This window comes from Anopheles darlingi, chromosome 2 (genome assembly GCF_943734745.1).
Source record: "Anopheles darlingi chromosome 2, idAnoDarlMG_H_01, whole genome shotgun sequence".
NCBI lineage: Eukaryota > Metazoa > Arthropoda > Insecta > Diptera > Culicidae > Anopheles > Anopheles darlingi.
Genome location: NC_064874.1, coordinates 17444592 through 17462091, shown reverse-complemented (window position 1 = coordinate 17462091; position 17500 = coordinate 17444592). Strand labels below are relative to the sequence as shown.

Here is a 17500-nt window from a genome sequence, read left to right as displayed (position 1 = left end):
ACCAGCGAGAGAAAGAGAGGCAGAGAGGGAGGGCGTTATCCTGAGTGTTTGTAACAAAACGCAACAAGTTATGCTGTGAGGCAAACCAAAGGACCCGATGGGGAGAGAGGGGGGATGGGGTGCGCGCGCTGCCAGGATTCGGCGTACCCGTATGTCTCCCGAGGCTATACCATCTCAAGGGCTAAGGATGAGATGGAGAGAGCTGTTGTTTTGCTGGTCGGCCTTCTCGACCTTCGTCTGCAGGATATCCTGCGGGTGGCCTAACGGTACCCACAATCCTTATCATCCTGTCATTTCGCGTCTATTTGTGTGTAAGACAGAAAAGTCACTAGTGATCCCGGGAAAGTTCAGCCACACAATGGCACAAGGATAAGAGCAGGAAAGCTCGGTCCAGTACTGTATCCTCGACGCACGATTTAATCGATTGAGATTTCCATCTACCACCTAATCCACATTGCCACATCCAAGCGATTCGCGGAAACTATACATCGAATGCATTGACTAAGTAAATGCTAATTGCAGCACTTACCCCACACTAATGCTAGATGATCCCACTAATACCCATTCTACCAAAGGCCAGCTCCGCGGCCACCGTGCCCATATTCTGACCGGTTCTCTGCCAGGGAAGATCAATATTCATGGGGCAGCTGCAGCAGCCGGCCTCCAAAATGCCATGGTGAATCACCGGATCACCGGAGGAGTATGGTCTGCAAATGGTGGAGGTCCGTCCGCATAAATTATGCGCAGTAAAATCCCCAAGCCCTTACTGCCGATGCTTTCGATGATCCGCACGCCTCCAACGAGAGCTGGCCACTTGGGCGCATTTTGTAGCCAACTCATCGTGCCGTCATTAGGATGCGTATGCTGACGATTTCCGCGGAATGTACCAATCCTGGAACGGATGAATCATGCCCGGAACAACAGCCTCTTGTGTGGTTGTGTGACATTTTTCGCGCATTCTAAAGGAGATTAAAAGCGGCTCCAGTATGTGAGCGATTCTATCTTATCATGCTACCATACCGACATATCATCGTTCGGCTTCGTGCCTGGACATACACATGTCTGCAGACAACCCATCACTGACAAGATAGATGTAGGAAAATACAACACGAACTCGAGGCTCATCGAAGGCCGTCTCGCGAGAGGCTGATAAGAAAAAGCACAAAGATGGCACAAGTTGCTGACTGCCGACGTGCCGTGTTATCACAGTGATTGAAAAGGGGTTGGTGCGTGCGACGAAAGGTTCTCCTCCGTTGCTCTCTGGCCGGCCACACTAGCATATGACAGCGAAATTTCCCGGTAGCATGTGAACTGCTACCGTGGGTTGAAGGAAGACTCCCCGATACAGGGAGGATGCCAAGAGCTAATTGAATTTGTTTAAATTGATTATTGGAGGCCTTTGGGGAGGGTGGGCCGTCAACAAATATGCTCGTAGAAGAGCTTCACGCATCCATTAGTTTTCCATCGTTTCTTGCCCAAAAATTCCGATTGATCAAACTAATTCTTGGCCGGCAGGACATCGGACTAGGACCGCAGCAGTAACATCAAAAGGTAGCATAGCCCAGACTTGATGTCTGGTATTCAATGATTACTTAGTTGTGCTAACATTTTGGAGGGCGGGTTCCCCAACCATAAGGGAATGAGTCAATCGAACATAATTGCCGATCAAATGATCAATCATCTACCCCGCCTCTTCTGGTGACCACGGAGCGACCCCCATGTTTTCGCGGACTCGTGAGAAATTGTAGAAAAGTTTCATTTTACGCTTTCCACGGTGGACCACGGCGACAGAGGACAGGCGACAGCTGGTGTGTTGTTTCTGTACAATAGCGCTGCTAATTGCGCTTGTTGGTGCTGCAGCAAAACGGTTGCTACGGTTATATCCTTTTCTCGATCCCACCGAATAAGGGGACAACGGCACGCGAATTCGGTACGCTCCGGTGCGTGTCTCTCGGTCACTAGCGGATCGTGCGTCCTTCAGACAGGCGCCCCGCACACAACCACCGTCATCGTCTACTTTGTTTGCCTGAAACAACAGCCGCTTACTGTGCCCTAATGCGGTCCCGAAAATGTATCCGAGTAAGCGCGTAATGGGTTCTACGGTTTTCGGCGGTTGGAAGCAAGTTCAACACACACAAAAAACAGGCCCTGGATTTAGCATGCGAATGCACCACCAGACAACCCGCAGCGCGAATATGGCAAACGGAGGGGCCAATCAAATAAGAACCAGTTCAGCAACGCTCCGGAGAACATGCAAAACAAAAAAGGTTGCGTCGCGAAGCCCATGTGCTTAGAATTCGTTTCAACTGGCGACAGTTTTTTGGTCGCCCGCTTCTTCTTCTTCTTCTCAGTCTTCAACGCCGTTTGCGATCCTCGAACGAGCCGCACTTTGGACTCGCGAATCGGAAATTCGGCGTACATGTGGGACGGGTGCGATCGTTGGACGGGCATTCTACTATCCAGCGGGGACCCATCCGCGTCCATACTGAGACGGCCAATTCACCGATGGAGCTCACGGTGGGGTTTGCCCGCGGGGACCTTCCTCCTCGGACGACTCACGGACACCGCGTGGGTCTGGTGGGAGAGTTGTCGCTGGATAGGGTTGATCAGCTCGTTGTCACCGTCCTCGATCGGTTTATGGTGATTGCAGAGCGCCGTGGCCACCATCTGCCCTCCCATCATCCACCAACCGAACATGATGAGGAGCTTGCTTCTCACCGCCGACGACGACACAACTCACGGAACGGTTCACGGGTTGCGCTGAGTCACGCGGCGCGCCGGAAACCATATGCATCCCAGGCGCCCGGAGACGCAGCGTTTCTCAAGATTTTCGTTTGGATTCCACGCGAACCACAAAGGGGTGCCGGGGATACAACTTACCTTCTTCGGCGCACCACTCGCGCGTAATTCAACGACGATGACGACACTCACTACTCTGGAAACCGGAACGATAGATAAGAACAGCGCACGAAGAAATTTAGAGTGGAATCTTTGGGCAATATCGCCCACGCACTGCCGATTCCCGGTTGGGGCACTTTCCGGACGGGTTTTCCTCGGGTTTCACGGCACAAACCTAGATTCGCTGGAAGTTTCCCTTTTCCACTCGCGCACCGCACCCAGCCAGAGAAAGAAAGCCACCCGCTTCTTCTTCTTCTTCTTCTGCTTCTGCTTTGTTTAACCGACGTTTTCTCTCACTCGCGCTCGTGATCTTTCCGTCGTGGCCTCTCTGTCGCACACGCACTTCTTCTTCCCGGACAATTTCCTTTTCCGCGGACGAACCACCAACGATTTCGAAAGGGTTTTCGCAACCCCGAAGAAACTCTTGCAGCGCTTGAACCTCGAGACAACACCGCAGGATTCCACGAAAAAACGACCAAGAAATTCCACGAAAAAAAACGACGAAGAAATTCGACGAAAAACGTGCCCATACAGCAAAAGTATCGTTTTCTTTCGTTTCTCGCTTTTTGTTGAGTTTAGATCGTTTATCTCGCTTTTAATTTCGTGTTGATTGTTTATTTCGTTTACAAATATTCAAATTCAAATCCAACGGACAGCAACGTGCACGACGTGTAAATCATGTTTTCTTTAGGAAAAACATAATCGATTCCGATTTGATAAGCTGCAATTTTCGAAGAGACCGGAATTCAAGCTCCCAAGTCATCATGTGTTACTTCGTGGAGGAATGAATGGTTAAAAAATGCATATATTCTTAAAAATATTCTATTACTTAAATATTTTATAATTAAACAATCGTGTGTCTTTCCCTTAAGCCACGTTCCTTGCATGAAAAACATTATACGAGCACAGATGAAATCAGACCAACGTTTAACAGCAGAACAGATTCGTAGATTGAATTCTTCCAATTGTTCGCACCTTTACGGTACGGCATGTGTTGCTGTTTTTATTAATTACCAAGTTTGCACATACTGGAAACTCATTGTCTATTTATTCCGGGTTCCGGGTCCAGTAGAGAAGGGGATCTCCGCGCTGTAGCTGAATCTTTGATCTATCCTTTCTTTATATACAACCCCGGTTCGTACAACGCCGGCCCGTTAGCTGCTGTTGGTGCCCTGAATGCCTGAATTACCTGTGTTTTTCTTTTATTTAACTGATAAAACCTAGTAACACTAATACGCCTCCAACCCTACTCTTGTCTCTCTTGGCAGACAGTCAGCTAGAAATGCACCCAATTTTACTCAACGGAACTCTGAATGAAGAGAACGCGTGGGATTGAAAAGCAACATAAACGGAAGAAGAATGTACAACGAGCAAACAGATAAGCTGACATAGGGAGGCCGGACATGCACACAAGTCCCTGCTTCTAATAAATATGTTCGTATGAAGCATGTTTTTGCCGTTAAGGAAATGCTATCAGGTTAGAGCGTGTGGTGCACTTCTCAGGTTTTTTCATTTTTCCGCATAATCATCACTACGACGCTACCTTTCATCGTAACATCCGAGAATTTTTACAACTATTTTCTTACTGCTAACAACCATTTTTTTCTGTCAGACCCACCCATTCGCTTACCCTTACTTGTTAGAATGTGGTTTAGGGGGATAGCGTTACAATATATACAAAGGATTCCACAATGCTCCATCAGTTCCTAGTTCCTGTTCACCTATTCACATGCTTCATCACCTAATCCTTCTTCACACGATCGGAACATCGGCTGTGTGTGTGTGCGATAGTTGTTCTCACTTGATTTGTAAATATTGCAAAGATTCTGCTCGGCTTGTATCATGAATCAGTAGTTCGTACATATTAGGTTATTATGCTGCGAAACACCAGCAGACGGTAGGATGGGGCTTGAGGGTACCAAGATCCATACCTGAAGATGATAACAATCTTTGAAAGAGCGGAAACAGCGAAGCTCTATGAGGCTACAGACAATGAGATTAACTGGCACGAATAAGCACTCTAATTGGTTGTTGCTTTGCCACATCCATGCGAACGACTGTAGCGCCATATCCTTCCTGAACGACGCTCATTGAAACGAGGAAGGTGCAAACGTACCATCGTTCAAGTAAAACGTTAGTAAATAAAATTACCTTAATGGAAACCTGTTACGCTACAGATAAAAAAAAACATGCACACTAATTGCTCGACGCCTATTTTTATACCAAAAATTCGACTTAAACTTTCGACTGATAACCCTAGGAAATACAAAGACAGAGCAAGTTCATCATGGTCGAACCATTGACATCCATTTTTGCAATAGTACGAGTCTTGTTGATTTTGTAACATTAATTATTGGTCAGAATCGATCTCAAATGATGATGGTTATTGCTTAAAACAAATTACAATATGCAGTTGCTTCACGGCGCATTCTATAGCAGAGGCATATTTACAATTCTATTTCTAAAAAAACTATAACGATGGGATGTGCTGCAGCAAACTGTTGATAGTTGCCACTCACTCATTCGCAAAAGATTCTATGGACCGGTGACACCATCGAACACATATCGCTACTTAATGACTTTGGATTCTTGTAAAATAGAGAACTGATTCCTGACAACCGGAGCCCTGGCTAGCCCATTAGAGTAGAAATAATTGTTCTATCATTTGTATGAGTTGCGTTCTGTAGAATTAAAAGTATTGCAAACTAATTTTTTCGAACACTTAATCAATTAATTAAGCAATTGCAACTATCAATTGTAAACCTATATAAAACAAGTGCATTTGTGAATAATGTTAAATAGCCTTTTTAAACTGCACCTTCACCAATAATGTGGCGCACCTTGCTTCACTTCTTAAAACATAATCAGGGAACCAGCGATAGATTCGTTGTTGAATAGGAAAACAGTGATTCATAGGGAAGGAGCGATTCTTTCATAGCTTACCATTATCCTTTCTACATCTTTCTCACACCACTCACAATGAATCGGGCTATCACTGTGGTGTCGTTTAATTCAAACACCCGCTGTTACCTTGTCTTGTTTACGAAGTACGGATAGTTGACACTCCTGCTCCTCCTGCTCCTCCTGTTCCTCCCACTCCTCCTTCTCCAGGCGCTATGCTTCGGATTGTTACGGAGGCGCCGGTTGTTGGGACGATAGGAGAATTGGCAACATTCCCCATAGCCAAACTGTTAGCAGCCACTCCAACGGGCATGGAGCGAACAGGCAACGTTGGGGGAAGTTTCCTATGGTCTCCGGTGTATTCGGTCACAGTAATTCTACTGCGGTTGTCGATGGTGTTGTTGTTGTTTAGGGTGCCCTTGTTGTCATTGCTGTCGAGCGTTGCTGTAGTAGCTTGAGAGAGTTCCGGCTCGAGTAACTGTAGCCGCTGCTTTCGCTGACGCATACATGGCACACAAAGAGTGCGCAAATGCTCACGTATCTGGGTCAACGCATTTATGCCATATTCGTGCGTCCATTCGGCCACCATTGCCAAATGCTGCCGCTGCTGAGCGGTAAGCTGAGCGTTCGGATGTCCCTCAGGTGTTTGGGCACCGCACTGACTGCATATGGTACATAGACTGCAATGCCAGCGACCTGTAATGTATAATTAAAAAATACACATACGCATGGTAGTGTGAAAAGTGTTTGCAGAACTCCTATTGCATGTGTTGGCTTACCATCAGGCAGATTACGTAAGCCTTTGCAGGCTAAATGATAACCGCGATCACATTGATCGCAGTACACCATCTTGCTATCGATGGCCGCCGGCTTGCGATTACACTTCATGCACAGTTTGCACTCCGAGCACTGCCACTTGTACTGCTGCACACGGCGATACATCACCGAAGACATGCCGATACATGATGGATGTGCTGTAGATGCAAAGAAACACAGAGGGGAAAGGAAATAAATAAATGAAAAAAAAACACTTCTACACTACCAGTTTACCTTTTCTCCTGCAACGATTGCACCGCACAAATCGCTCTGGTTTGCAGTATTTGTTTATGTTTTCCGGCCCAGAACAAACAGCGCACATGAATGGATTTAGCGGAGGGCGTTTCATGGTCGGTTGTTCCTGCTTTACTTCCACCATTTGTTTCCCACTGCTTGCTGTCGCAGTTAGGGCTGCTGCTGCATTTTTCTTCTTTGTCGCGTGTGCAATCAATGGTACATCAGAATCCTAGTAAAGCGTTAAATTTAAATAGTTAGCAGAGCATTGCAAACGCGTTACTAGCAGTACAGCATAACGAAAAAATGCCTTACGTCGGAGTCCGTTGGGGCTTTGACTTCGACGACCGGTGCAATCGTGCCAGCGCTCAACGCTCGACTCGAACGCCTCACAGGAGTAACTACAGCCGTCGGTTTTACGTTCTTTTGATGCTCATCGCTACCACCAACAGCGCGCATTGGCATCATTCTGCTAGCATCCCTTCGTTTTCGGCGAAGTCGCTTCCTCCGGCCCTTCGTAGCATCATCACCTATGCCCCCGTTGCCCGATAAAGTTCCCGATGATGCGCTGCCGCGGCTGTGACGATCATCATCAGTGCTACCTCTCCCATCGTCCTCACTACAGCTGCTGGTACCGCTGCCTTCGCTGCTATCATTGCTGTCGCTATCGCTGCTGCTGCTGCTGCTGCCGTCGCTGTCGCTACTGCTACCGCTACTGCTGCTGCTGCTTCTGCTGCTGCCGCTACTGCTATAACCTGCCTCATGTGCAGCTAGACGACGAGCCTCCTCTGCGGCTAACCGTTTGTACCGTTCCGAGGAAACGATTGCCTCTAATTCCTGAGGTTCCAACAGTACGGTATTGATTGGATAGCAACTGAGAACCAAAAACAAGAAGTTTAAAGTATGAAAACAATCGAACATTACGGCAGTCGTCTTTTGACCGAGGAACTTACGCTAATTCTTCTGGAGTGTATGTTGTGTAATACTCGCTGAATTGCCCAGGAACCAGGGCTACAGGGTAATTGGTAGTTTGTGGCATTTTCTGCGTTGAATCCTGAGTATTGACCAGAGGATTTTGACAACGCCGTGGCACGTGCACTACGTACGTTTGTAGGTCCATACAAGCCCGTCTCATATCCCGTCGGCTGTGAAGCGAATGAAATTTGATTTTCATCGTTAGTAAGAACATTAAGAAAAGATATAGTGCTGAACAGGTTGGTTTCTAACACCGAAACTAACTCTTTGTTAAATGTGCTGTTCCAGCTAGCGGCCGATTCGATGGCTTTGTCCTTCTGCAACTGAGCTCGGTCGATTGGAGCAGCGATAGCCGCTGCGGCGGCTGCAGCAGCAGCAACAGCTTCCTGCTGTTGTCGCTGCCGGCTGCTCAACTCTCGAATGTGCTTTTCGCGAATGTATCGCGTGTACTCTTCGTATTTTTCCGGATAATCCGTGCACATGATGTCCAGTATCTCGGAAGCGTAAACCGCCGTCAGACCAAGGTCACACATTTTCTCTGAGGCCAGACCCCGCTCAAGTATAAAGTTGCGTTCTTCCATTTCCACTGGACGGCGCATAAGATCAGGATACTTGCGCTTGAAGCTCTTCACGCCCAGATACTCGGCGATTTGTTCCTGGATCATGAACGAGTCAGTGGAGCGTTGGCCCGCGATGGGCGGTGGCCATTCGTACTCTGCCAACAGATCGACCGTAAACTGCGCTCGACTGTAAAATACCAAAGAAACCATTAGTAAGATGGAAACGAATTATACAGACACTTTCTCGGGGGGGACCACTTACTGCACATCCAACACTTCCATCTTTCCTTTGGGTCTACGACTGCTATTACTATTGCTGCCAAGACCAGCAGCACCAGATAGTGTCGGTAGACCATCTTTCTGTCCAACATTATCCGGTGTTGCTGATTGGGCCATCCCGTTGATGGTGGTACCGGCAACGGCTGCGTTGTTGCTAGCATCCTGCGTGACGCTGGTGCTGCTCAGGTACGAACTCTGTGATTCTTCATTTTGTTGCAGACATCCGTCGACAGTGTTCATCAGGCGAACAGGCGTAGTATAGTTGAGGTCACCACTCATACGGGTGTCCTCTTCAAATAGCTGCAAATTGGTTCCACTACCACCGGTAGGAGTTGCTCCTTCCAAAGGTGAAACACCACTTCCCTGTCCACTACCGGACAGTGGTGTGTTGGATTTGATGGCATTTTTCGGAGTCTTCAGCTCACGGAAATTGAGTTTCGATCGGAAAAGTTCCTACAAGACAAAAAAGAATTATGATGAGCATGTGAAGTGCACGGCGTTCAGCTTACGCAGCCTATCCATATATTTTAATCGATTATTTTTATCTATTTTAAGATTTCAAACATAATATGCGCCCGGTCAACACGTCAATTCTATCGGATTGGATATTATACAATCAATGTTAAACATTTTCATCAATCGTGAAGTCCTATTATTACATATTGCTATACTCTGTTAGACGTGCAGATAATACGTCTTTGTCTGTCAGGTAGGTTCATCAGTACGTTGCTTGTTCTCAGCACGAAATCGATACATCGAATCATCCGTCTAGAACCAATACCGAGAGGTTTTAAATTACAAAAAAAAACTCCCTCAGCCTGCGGTTCATATTGATTGCACATCAGGCTTCATTCTACAGTAAAAACACCCTAATTGGTTCCTGGATACGTCACACCTGACATGTTTTTCATCCAAGTGATGAAGGAATACGATCATCAGTTCGATCATGTGGTTTAGAAAAAAAGGTCTAGTCTTTCTCATAAAATTAAATCATAAAATTGAAGAAGAAATAATTTTAAAATCTTTGTCTTAGAACATGGCGTCCATCATTTTGGCTAGTCATTCGATGCTATAAGCCCATCGTATACGTGTTTTCCATTTCCTTGGACTTGCTGGAGGAATGACTACATACAGCGACACTGGTTTGCCAGATGGTTGTGAAGTGAGTTCCTCCATGCATATCAATCGGGCATGAACGCTACACACCTGCTACTGGCTTCGTCTCGCGTACTCTTTCAAAGTAGTATCTATTTTGGTCTGGAAACGCGCCACCCCCTCTCTTCAAGTACGCAAACGCATCGCACGCCAGTACATTGCTCCCACCACAAAGACATCCCACACCGATACAGGCGCGGTATATATAAGTAAATATGTTCGGCAACGATTTTGTTTCCGTTGGTGCGCTTTAAAGAGGTCGATTTCCGATTAGTCAGCGCCACCCCTATGCCAGTTGCAGTGTCTTTGAACACATAAAACACGAATAAGTTTTCAACGCAGCTAGGTAGTTTCCCGCAAAAGTTAATCGAAAACTATCGCCTCATTTTTGTATGAAACGACAATCGAGCCAAGACAAATACCGAAAATTATTTGATACTACTTTACATAACAAAAAGTATTGAAAGAGAAAAAAATATGCAAATTAGCTTCTAGCCGCCAGGATACACGACGGCTACGGTGCTCTACGTCTTAGTCCAGAGAACATTGAGTGTGTTACTTACCAATCCACCGGCCATCGGTGTCATAAAGATGTTGTTTGGTGCATCCGGCGAGTCTCCTACAGTATCCAACATCGTTTTGGCGGATTCCAGAGCAGCGAAAGCAGCAACTGCTAGGGCTGCTGCCTTTTTACCTCGAGGCGTTCTACCAGCCGTTGCACTACGCCTAGCACCTGCCGAAGCTCCTCTACCTCTTGGTCGCCTACCCACCACCTTCGGCGTTTCAAACGGTGATACCTCGGCGGTTTGGTGAGCATTTATCATGCTTCCCAATTCCGCTGATGGTGACCAGCATGAGGAATCACCGCCAGCCGCGGCTACTGCAGCCAACGCTTCTATTTCCAATGCAGCAATGCGGGCTGCTGCTTTTGCGGCACCTCGGCCCCCGCCTCGCGGTGTCCGTGAACCGCGCCCTCCGCCTCGCCGTGGACCTCGCGATCCACGGCCAGTGCGTGGTGGTGGGGTTTGTACGGAATGAAACAGCTGATTAAAGTTGCCTCCTCCATCACTTTCACTGCCGAACGCAGATGGTATAGTATTGGATGCTGTTGTGCCCAGTTGGATATCGAAGGAAAAAAGTAAAGGTAGATGCCTGTTAGATTTCCATTTTCTATCCCCTCTGACTGAGTCGGTGGTTTAGTAGTGGCTGGACAGCTTACCGATGAAAAGTGGGTCTACGTTGGGATCGACTAAGCCGGATGGGCTGGCAAAGAACGATCCACTGAGGTTTGGCGTCATGTCGTTTTTGTTGGCTTGTTGGGCTCTGCCGCGTCCACGACCACGGCCTCGGCCTCGTGTTCTTTATGAATTAAAAAACAAATATAATTACACAATTATACACAGAATCAATGCAGAGCGGGAAGAAACATTTTAGAAACCGATGGCTGGCAGCAGAGCTCCAAAAAGTTCGACATCCTGTCAATCCCATTTATGAAGTTACGCAGGTCATATAATAAGCATAATAAGGTTTTTATACAACTACTATAGATTAATGGAACCTGGACTGCTTAAAACTACGCCTCAATGCTAACGCACTCATCGACCATTGCGCAAACACATTTTTTCCCTATGTTGCAGATTCATTCGGAGCAACTAGAGCCCGCGATTTGAGGTCAACAACTGAGTGAGAGCGACCAGGAGAGCGTGCGAGATTCATGAGCATAAGGCTAGTGCACGCATGCCGGTTGCGCCTGGTTGTGACAGAGACGACCGTGGCGACCAGGTCACCACTACGACGTGCACCGTGGGTTGACGCCCGCCCGGCAATGCAGCCACCCTTTTGCCAGCCAGTCGCCGGCAAGGGAAGGTGGAAATTTGTTATGAAAGGAAGCACCAAAACGGAATTGGCAAAAACAACACCGCGTCAAGATTCGAGGTAAGGTGCGGTGGCGGGGCCATCTCTACTAGACGACGACGACGACGACGCAGCACGATGCTCTTCCGAAATGATGCGTGCGGAGCGTGGCCGACGCTTGCTTGTTGCTGTGAAAGGAAGCGCCGTGGCGGCAGCGGGAGCAGCCGCAGCAGGTTTGTTGACGGCGAGGTCGGCGTGCATTAGACGCTGCTGAGGTGATAACCGCGCATGAGAGCGTGGACGCTCGATGATATGCCGGCTGATGGCAAGCAGCAGTGACACAGGTGACGCAGTAATAGGTTAAAGCATCTTCGATCCAATAATTGGAATAACGCTAATAGTGGCATTAACTACGTTTCGGATAGGAAACGTTTTTGAAATTTTAATTTGTAAGATTAAACCAAACTCTACTTTACGATTAAACCAAACTGTACTTTACATACACAAGGACACACGAGCCGTATGTTGTAACCAAACTTATTCATATTCATATTCTTTCCATCAATTTTTATAACTATTTAAATTGATGAAAGCAACAGATAATGGATTTAAAAAAGAGCAAGTAAAATCCCATGAAGCAAAACCATCGTTCGACTACTCATTCAACTGCATTTTACTCCAATCTCAGCTATCTTGGACCAATGGTTTGTAGATGAATTTAGTTATACATATCCTTAGGTTGTACAAGTAGCAGGACGAAGTACATCGTGCATCGGTTCACTTACCTTGGCGTTCGCGCTGGTGTGCTTGGATAGGAAGGAGTTGTATCCTCCCTCGTTGAAGAGGTAGGTTGGGTAAGCAAAATTCCATCACTGGTCATCATTGTCATCAGCGACTCGATTGAATTGCTGCTACCTCCACCGCCATTCGTTTCCATCATTCCCAGCTCCACCATTTGCTTCTTTGGCCGTCCGCGTGGTCGCTTCGAGGGAGTCGGACCGTGTAGTCCACCAGCCCCAGCCTCACCGTCGGTGCGCGCTTCATCCACACCGGAATCGCGATCTTGCGTTTTATTAGCCAGCACCTCCTTCAGTAACTGGCCAGCCCCGCGACGAGTACTCATCCGCACACCCGCACCCGGTGTTCCCGATGAAGCAGGTGTCGGAGTCATTGAAGGTAGGTGGCCCATCGTCGAACTGGCGACACTTCCCACCGAACTGTTGCTAGCGGTTCCGTTCTTTTCTACCTCACTACCGCTGGCAACGGTATTATTGTACAGGCTGCCACTGCCAGTGCTGGTAAGCGACGAAGAGGACGATTTCGAACTGGAACCCGATCCACCCGCTGTCGTTCGCGCGGCTCCTACGGCGGACGATGGTTCGTCAACGATCATGCAGTCCGAGCTGGAGCCTTCATCGCGTTCTTCATTGTGCATCAGATACATGGTGTTCGGGGTCCTTCCCTGAAGGCTAGCCGAATGCGAAAGCGCTGGCTGTGAATGGTTGAGGGCCGCTCGTGCTGCAGCATTCTGCATGGCACCTCTTCTTCCACCGGTACCTCGACGCGATTGTCGGCCACCGCGTGGTGTGCCACGTGTTCTCCGTGGTTTTGTCATTGCCGCATTCAGTGCTATCCCTTCAATATCGGCATCCATTTCTTGTTCGAGAAGATGGTGCTGTAACCGAGACGAAGCACTGTTCGCCAACGCATCGGGCGCGACGGTTGACCGAGAAGGGGGTGGTGTCTCGGATTCACGGACATTGCCTGGCGTTTCATTACCGGATTTGCTATCGTCATCTATGATGATAACATCACTGGCGGACGATGGTGCTGCTGGTCTTCGCTGCAGAAGCGTTGTTGCAACTGCTGATGCCGCCGACTGGTGCTGCTGTTGGTGATGTTGGTAAGGATACGATGGACGATTTTGTTGTTGCAGTGTCTGCTGAAGGACGGAATGAGCAATGGGCGGCCGGTCGTTCATCGTAACGATACGATCGTCCAGTTTGCTTTTCTTTGCTTCCGGAAACCCAGGATCACCACCATGGTCACCGCCACTTCCTGAAGAAGGTGACGCAGGATCGGAACCGCCCGAAGAAGATGATGAGGTCGACACCGACACGGAAGTCGACGAGGCACACGATGCAGACGAAGAAGACGATAGCGCTGAATGGTCAACCTTACCGCTAGCTGATGCTGTGGCCGGTCGCTTCAATTCGTTGGCTAGTAGTGAAGAACCAGATGACGCCGAGTGTGGATGATGGGAGCTTTCGGAGGCAATAGAAGTCCCGTCCGGAGCCATCATTCCTTCCTCCGCTAGCGTCTGCTGATCACATGCAGCGTTGTTGGAGGTTGTAGTCGTCGAGGAGGATCCTTTATTTATTTTAAGGATTATTCTTGGCGAATCCTGCGCATCGGTGGTCACGGGAGAAGCATTTCTGCCGGACTCAGTTCCCAGCACGGACTCCGACTGATGAGCCGATGGTTTCGGGATTGGCTTTAGCGTGACTTTCGGTGTGGAAATGATTTCCGTCTCCTGACCGCTTGGATTGGCTAGAGTTTTGATCGTCACCTTGGGAATGATGATCGGGACACTAGGATCCTGCTCTTCTTCACCAGAGGGAGGTGTCGAAGCACCGGATGTTCCTTCCTTGTCTTCTCTTCCACTACCTTCCGTAAGTATCATACGGTGTTGCTCACTAGCGGACATTCCGGAGCAAGCATTTAGCCCAGGTGGTAGTATTGGTTTTATGTTTAACCTTGTCATATTGGACGCTCCAGATGTGGCCCCACTTCCCGTCGCAAGTAATGGTCCCGACAGGGCAGCCATTAGTGCCGAGTTGGAGGAGCTGCTTTCCGACGATCCCGACGGAACCGCTGGTGGCACTTTTATCTTCATTTTTAAGGCAGAAGTTGTTGGAGAGTGCGACGACGTTGGCGACATTGTGATGATCGCATTCGCCGAGGATGAAGAAACGGACGAAGGCTCAAGAGCATTAATACTGGTTTCGATTGTGGTTATGCTGCTGCTATTGCTGCTACTGCCACTACCGATGTCTCCTCGCTGCTGCAGTTGTTGCTTCGTTACCGTCGATGGAGGAGGAATCGGTTTGATCGTCAACTTGGGCACGGTCGGAAGATCGCCTGCTGATACGGAACCAGCACCAAAGTCTGCTGCCTGCTTCGCCGGCATGGGTTTAATCGTGAGCTTTGGGATCGAGCTTGAACTGATGTTCGAATGCTGGTCACTTGGCGATGAAGGCTGGAGTTGTGCTTGGTGGTGGTGTTGGTATTGATGATGGTGATGGTGGCTGCCCGTCGTCGAAGGGGATCCCAACTGCACTCTATTGACGGATGTCGTTGCACCAGAGTTGGGTGTTGCTACAAGAACCTGTAGCTCGGTTTTGGGCGAAAAGCTGCTGCTGGTCGAAGACACTAGCGATGCATCACTCGTTTCCGCTATCGTGCCCAGGCCGGTTGTTTTTATCGTTAGCTTCGGCAACTTCGGCTGCTCCGGTAGAGGTTTTATAGTCAGCTTCACACCTTCGGAGCTTGTTAGCACTGGTGAGGAACCAGCTGGTGCTGAGCTTCCGCCACTGCTGGTGGACGATGTTCCCGCTACCAGTGCACCAGCTGCCATCGATGATGTGGCAGAAGCGGTAGTCAACAGCAATACTCCACCACTACCATCCGGAGGAATAGTCTTAATGTGTAGCTTCGGTATAGTTGCATTTTCCATGCTACCATGTTGCTGAACGTGCCCGTGATGGTAATGATTATCCATTTTGATCGTCAACTTAGGAACGAGCGGTGTGTTGGGTGAACCTGACGAGCCGGATCCGGATGGACCGGCTGCTCCTCCAACACCGCCATCGGTTAGCAATGTTGCGGAAGATACATTGTTGCTGTACGCGGCATGTTGTGGTGGCTGCGAATGTACATCTCCCGCTATGACCGATTGGCTATGTTGCGGTTGCGGCTGCTGTTGGCTATGATGGTGAGCGTGCTGATGCTGCTGTTGGTGATGGTGGTGATGATGATGATGATTGTGGTTGTTAACACCACGTATCGTCAATTTAGGCACAATGTGTGGTTCCATCCCAACGTCACGACCAGCCACTCCACCAGATTCTAACGCTGAAGACGAGCCCTTGATCAGCAGTTTAGGAATAATGTGCATCTGTTCACCACTGGCATTTGCTCCAGCTGCCGTTGGATCATCGGCCGTCGCTGCCTCTTCGACCAGCGCCGGGTTTATGAGCGGCTTTATGGTAAGCTTTGGAATGATGTTAGATGCGGGCACGCTATTGGTACTGTGATCTCCGTTGCCACCGCCACCCGAGAGGGCACTGTCCGTGGTTGCCGTTGCCGATGGTGGGGGTTTCGGGGGTTTGATCGTGATCTTCGGCGAACCGGGAATCTCCCGGATGGTCGGAGATAGCTGTGCCGCACTGTGATGCTCAAGTGAGCCAGCTCCTGGCAGCTTTATGATCGTCCGGATAGGTTCGCGGTCTCGTGCTAGGTTGATCTTCAACGGTTCCACTTTCCGCTCAGCAGTAGTCGCTGCCACAACCACACAGTCACTTTCCTCGCCCGATTCCACCTCACCTAGTGGCTGCGGTCGATGGTGAGATTCCTGGGGATGACGCATGGCGTCGGTTGGTGTTGGAGAAGGATTAGATTGACGTGCCTCTTGTCCCTCCGGCTGCTGGTACTGGTGCAGCTCCCCGTTACTATCTGCTAGCACAGAAACACTTCTTTCATCCGTCGCCTGATACTGATGCTGCTGCTGCTGCTGCTCCGCATGTTCGGGAAGAAGCCGAGTGATGCTCTCCAGATTGTGCTCCGTTTGGCCGGGATCTTGCTGCTGTAGGAATGTACCTTGTATTACTAATTGTTTTCCCCGATCGCGACTTGTCTACTTACTTCCTGTGCGACCAGTTGGTGATGGTAATTGCTTATAACCTTATCATGTGCCGCCGATTCCAGGTCGATTGCGACTACTACTTGTTGCTTCTGTTGCTGTTGCTGCTGCTGCTGCTGCTGCCGCTGCTCCTCCCCCTCCTGTTGGTGGTGTTGTGTCAGTTCTGCTGCTGGAGAGACACTTCCACTGCTCATCTTTGTCACTTGGACCTCCGAGTCGGTTTGCCACTGCTCCTGTCGGTGACACTCGCGTCGAGTTTCTTGTACGGCAGCGTCGTTTTCGGCATGCAATTCGTTGTGATTCGCCTGAGCCAAAGGTACATTTTCAAAGCTGACCGCCTGTAGAGGGCAGGAATCTACCATGCTTTGCCCGAGCTTTGGCGTTCGGCACTGTTTTGTCCGTGATTTGGTGGTCAGAACCGGCGCTAAGATGAGCAAGGGGAGGCACTTTCCACTTCTGGACACCGGTGATCAGGGAATCACATAGAGGTATCCCGCACAGCACTTGCACACACGCACATTGTGGTTTTTTTTATTGACTGTTTTTGTTTCACTTTTTCACCTTTTGACTGTGGTTATCCGTGTGGCAACCTCGATCGCACTTCACTCGCGTTGGGATCGCGCACATAGAAGGTTTCCACTTCCGCCAGAGCCGACACGGGTTAACCCTCATGACGGAACATCTCGCTGCGTTTCACGCTCGGTACGCTACTGTAGGAGGGAGGGGTGCGGGGACATGGGCGGAAAAAGAAAATAAATAAATTAGTGAAATTGCACAACGGCGGCAGATCGGATTGCGGCTGCAAAACACAGCGAGAAGTTGGCTTTCGCACGGAACACCAGCAAGCCACATACACTTTGTGTCCGCGAGTCGTCGATCGGGGTGACCCCGCAAAGACAGCACGACG

At 49.0% G+C, this 17500-nt stretch overlaps 2 protein-coding genes across 6 annotated transcripts in view; both read right to left on the bottom strand.

The window, feature by feature from the left end:
- Positions 1-3369, bottom strand: part of LOC125948213 (ras-related protein Rap1) — a 25319-nt gene extending 21950 nt beyond the window's left edge. Inside the window, exon 1 of the mRNA XM_049674049.1 lies at positions 2881-3369. The gene's annotated coding sequence lies outside the window, so the exon portion shown is untranslated. The remainder of the gene's footprint in view (positions 1-2880) is intronic.
- A 1814-nt stretch (positions 3370-5183) lies between these two features.
- LOC125948140 (supporter of activation of yellow protein) overlaps positions 5184-17500 on the bottom strand; it is a 13433-nt gene continuing 1116 nt past the window's right edge. For 2 of the 5 annotated variants that reach the window (XM_049673915.1, XM_049673914.1), the window contains exons 2-12: positions 16596-17303; positions 12458-16536; positions 11038-11177; positions 10382-10923; positions 8647-9116; positions 8089-8571; positions 7803-7994; positions 7165-7723; positions 6850-7081; positions 6579-6773; positions 5184-6495 (exon numbers count right to left, since the gene is read on the bottom strand). In XM_049673915.1, coding sequence (XP_049529872.1) covers positions 5939-6495; positions 6579-6773; positions 6850-7081; positions 7165-7723; positions 7803-7994; positions 8089-8571; positions 8647-9116; positions 10382-10923; positions 11038-11177; positions 12458-16536; positions 16596-16955 — 7809 coding nt within the window. In that variant the 5' untranslated portion in view covers positions 16956-17303 and the 3' untranslated portion in view covers positions 5184-5938. Of the gene's footprint in view, positions 6496-6578; positions 6774-6849; positions 7082-7164; positions 7724-7802; positions 7995-8088; positions 8572-8646; positions 9117-10381; positions 10924-11037; positions 11178-12457; positions 16537-16595; positions 17304-17447 lie in introns of all 5 variants that reach the window. The other 3 variants (XM_049673917.1, XM_049673913.1, XM_049673916.1) reach the window with 3 other exon arrangements.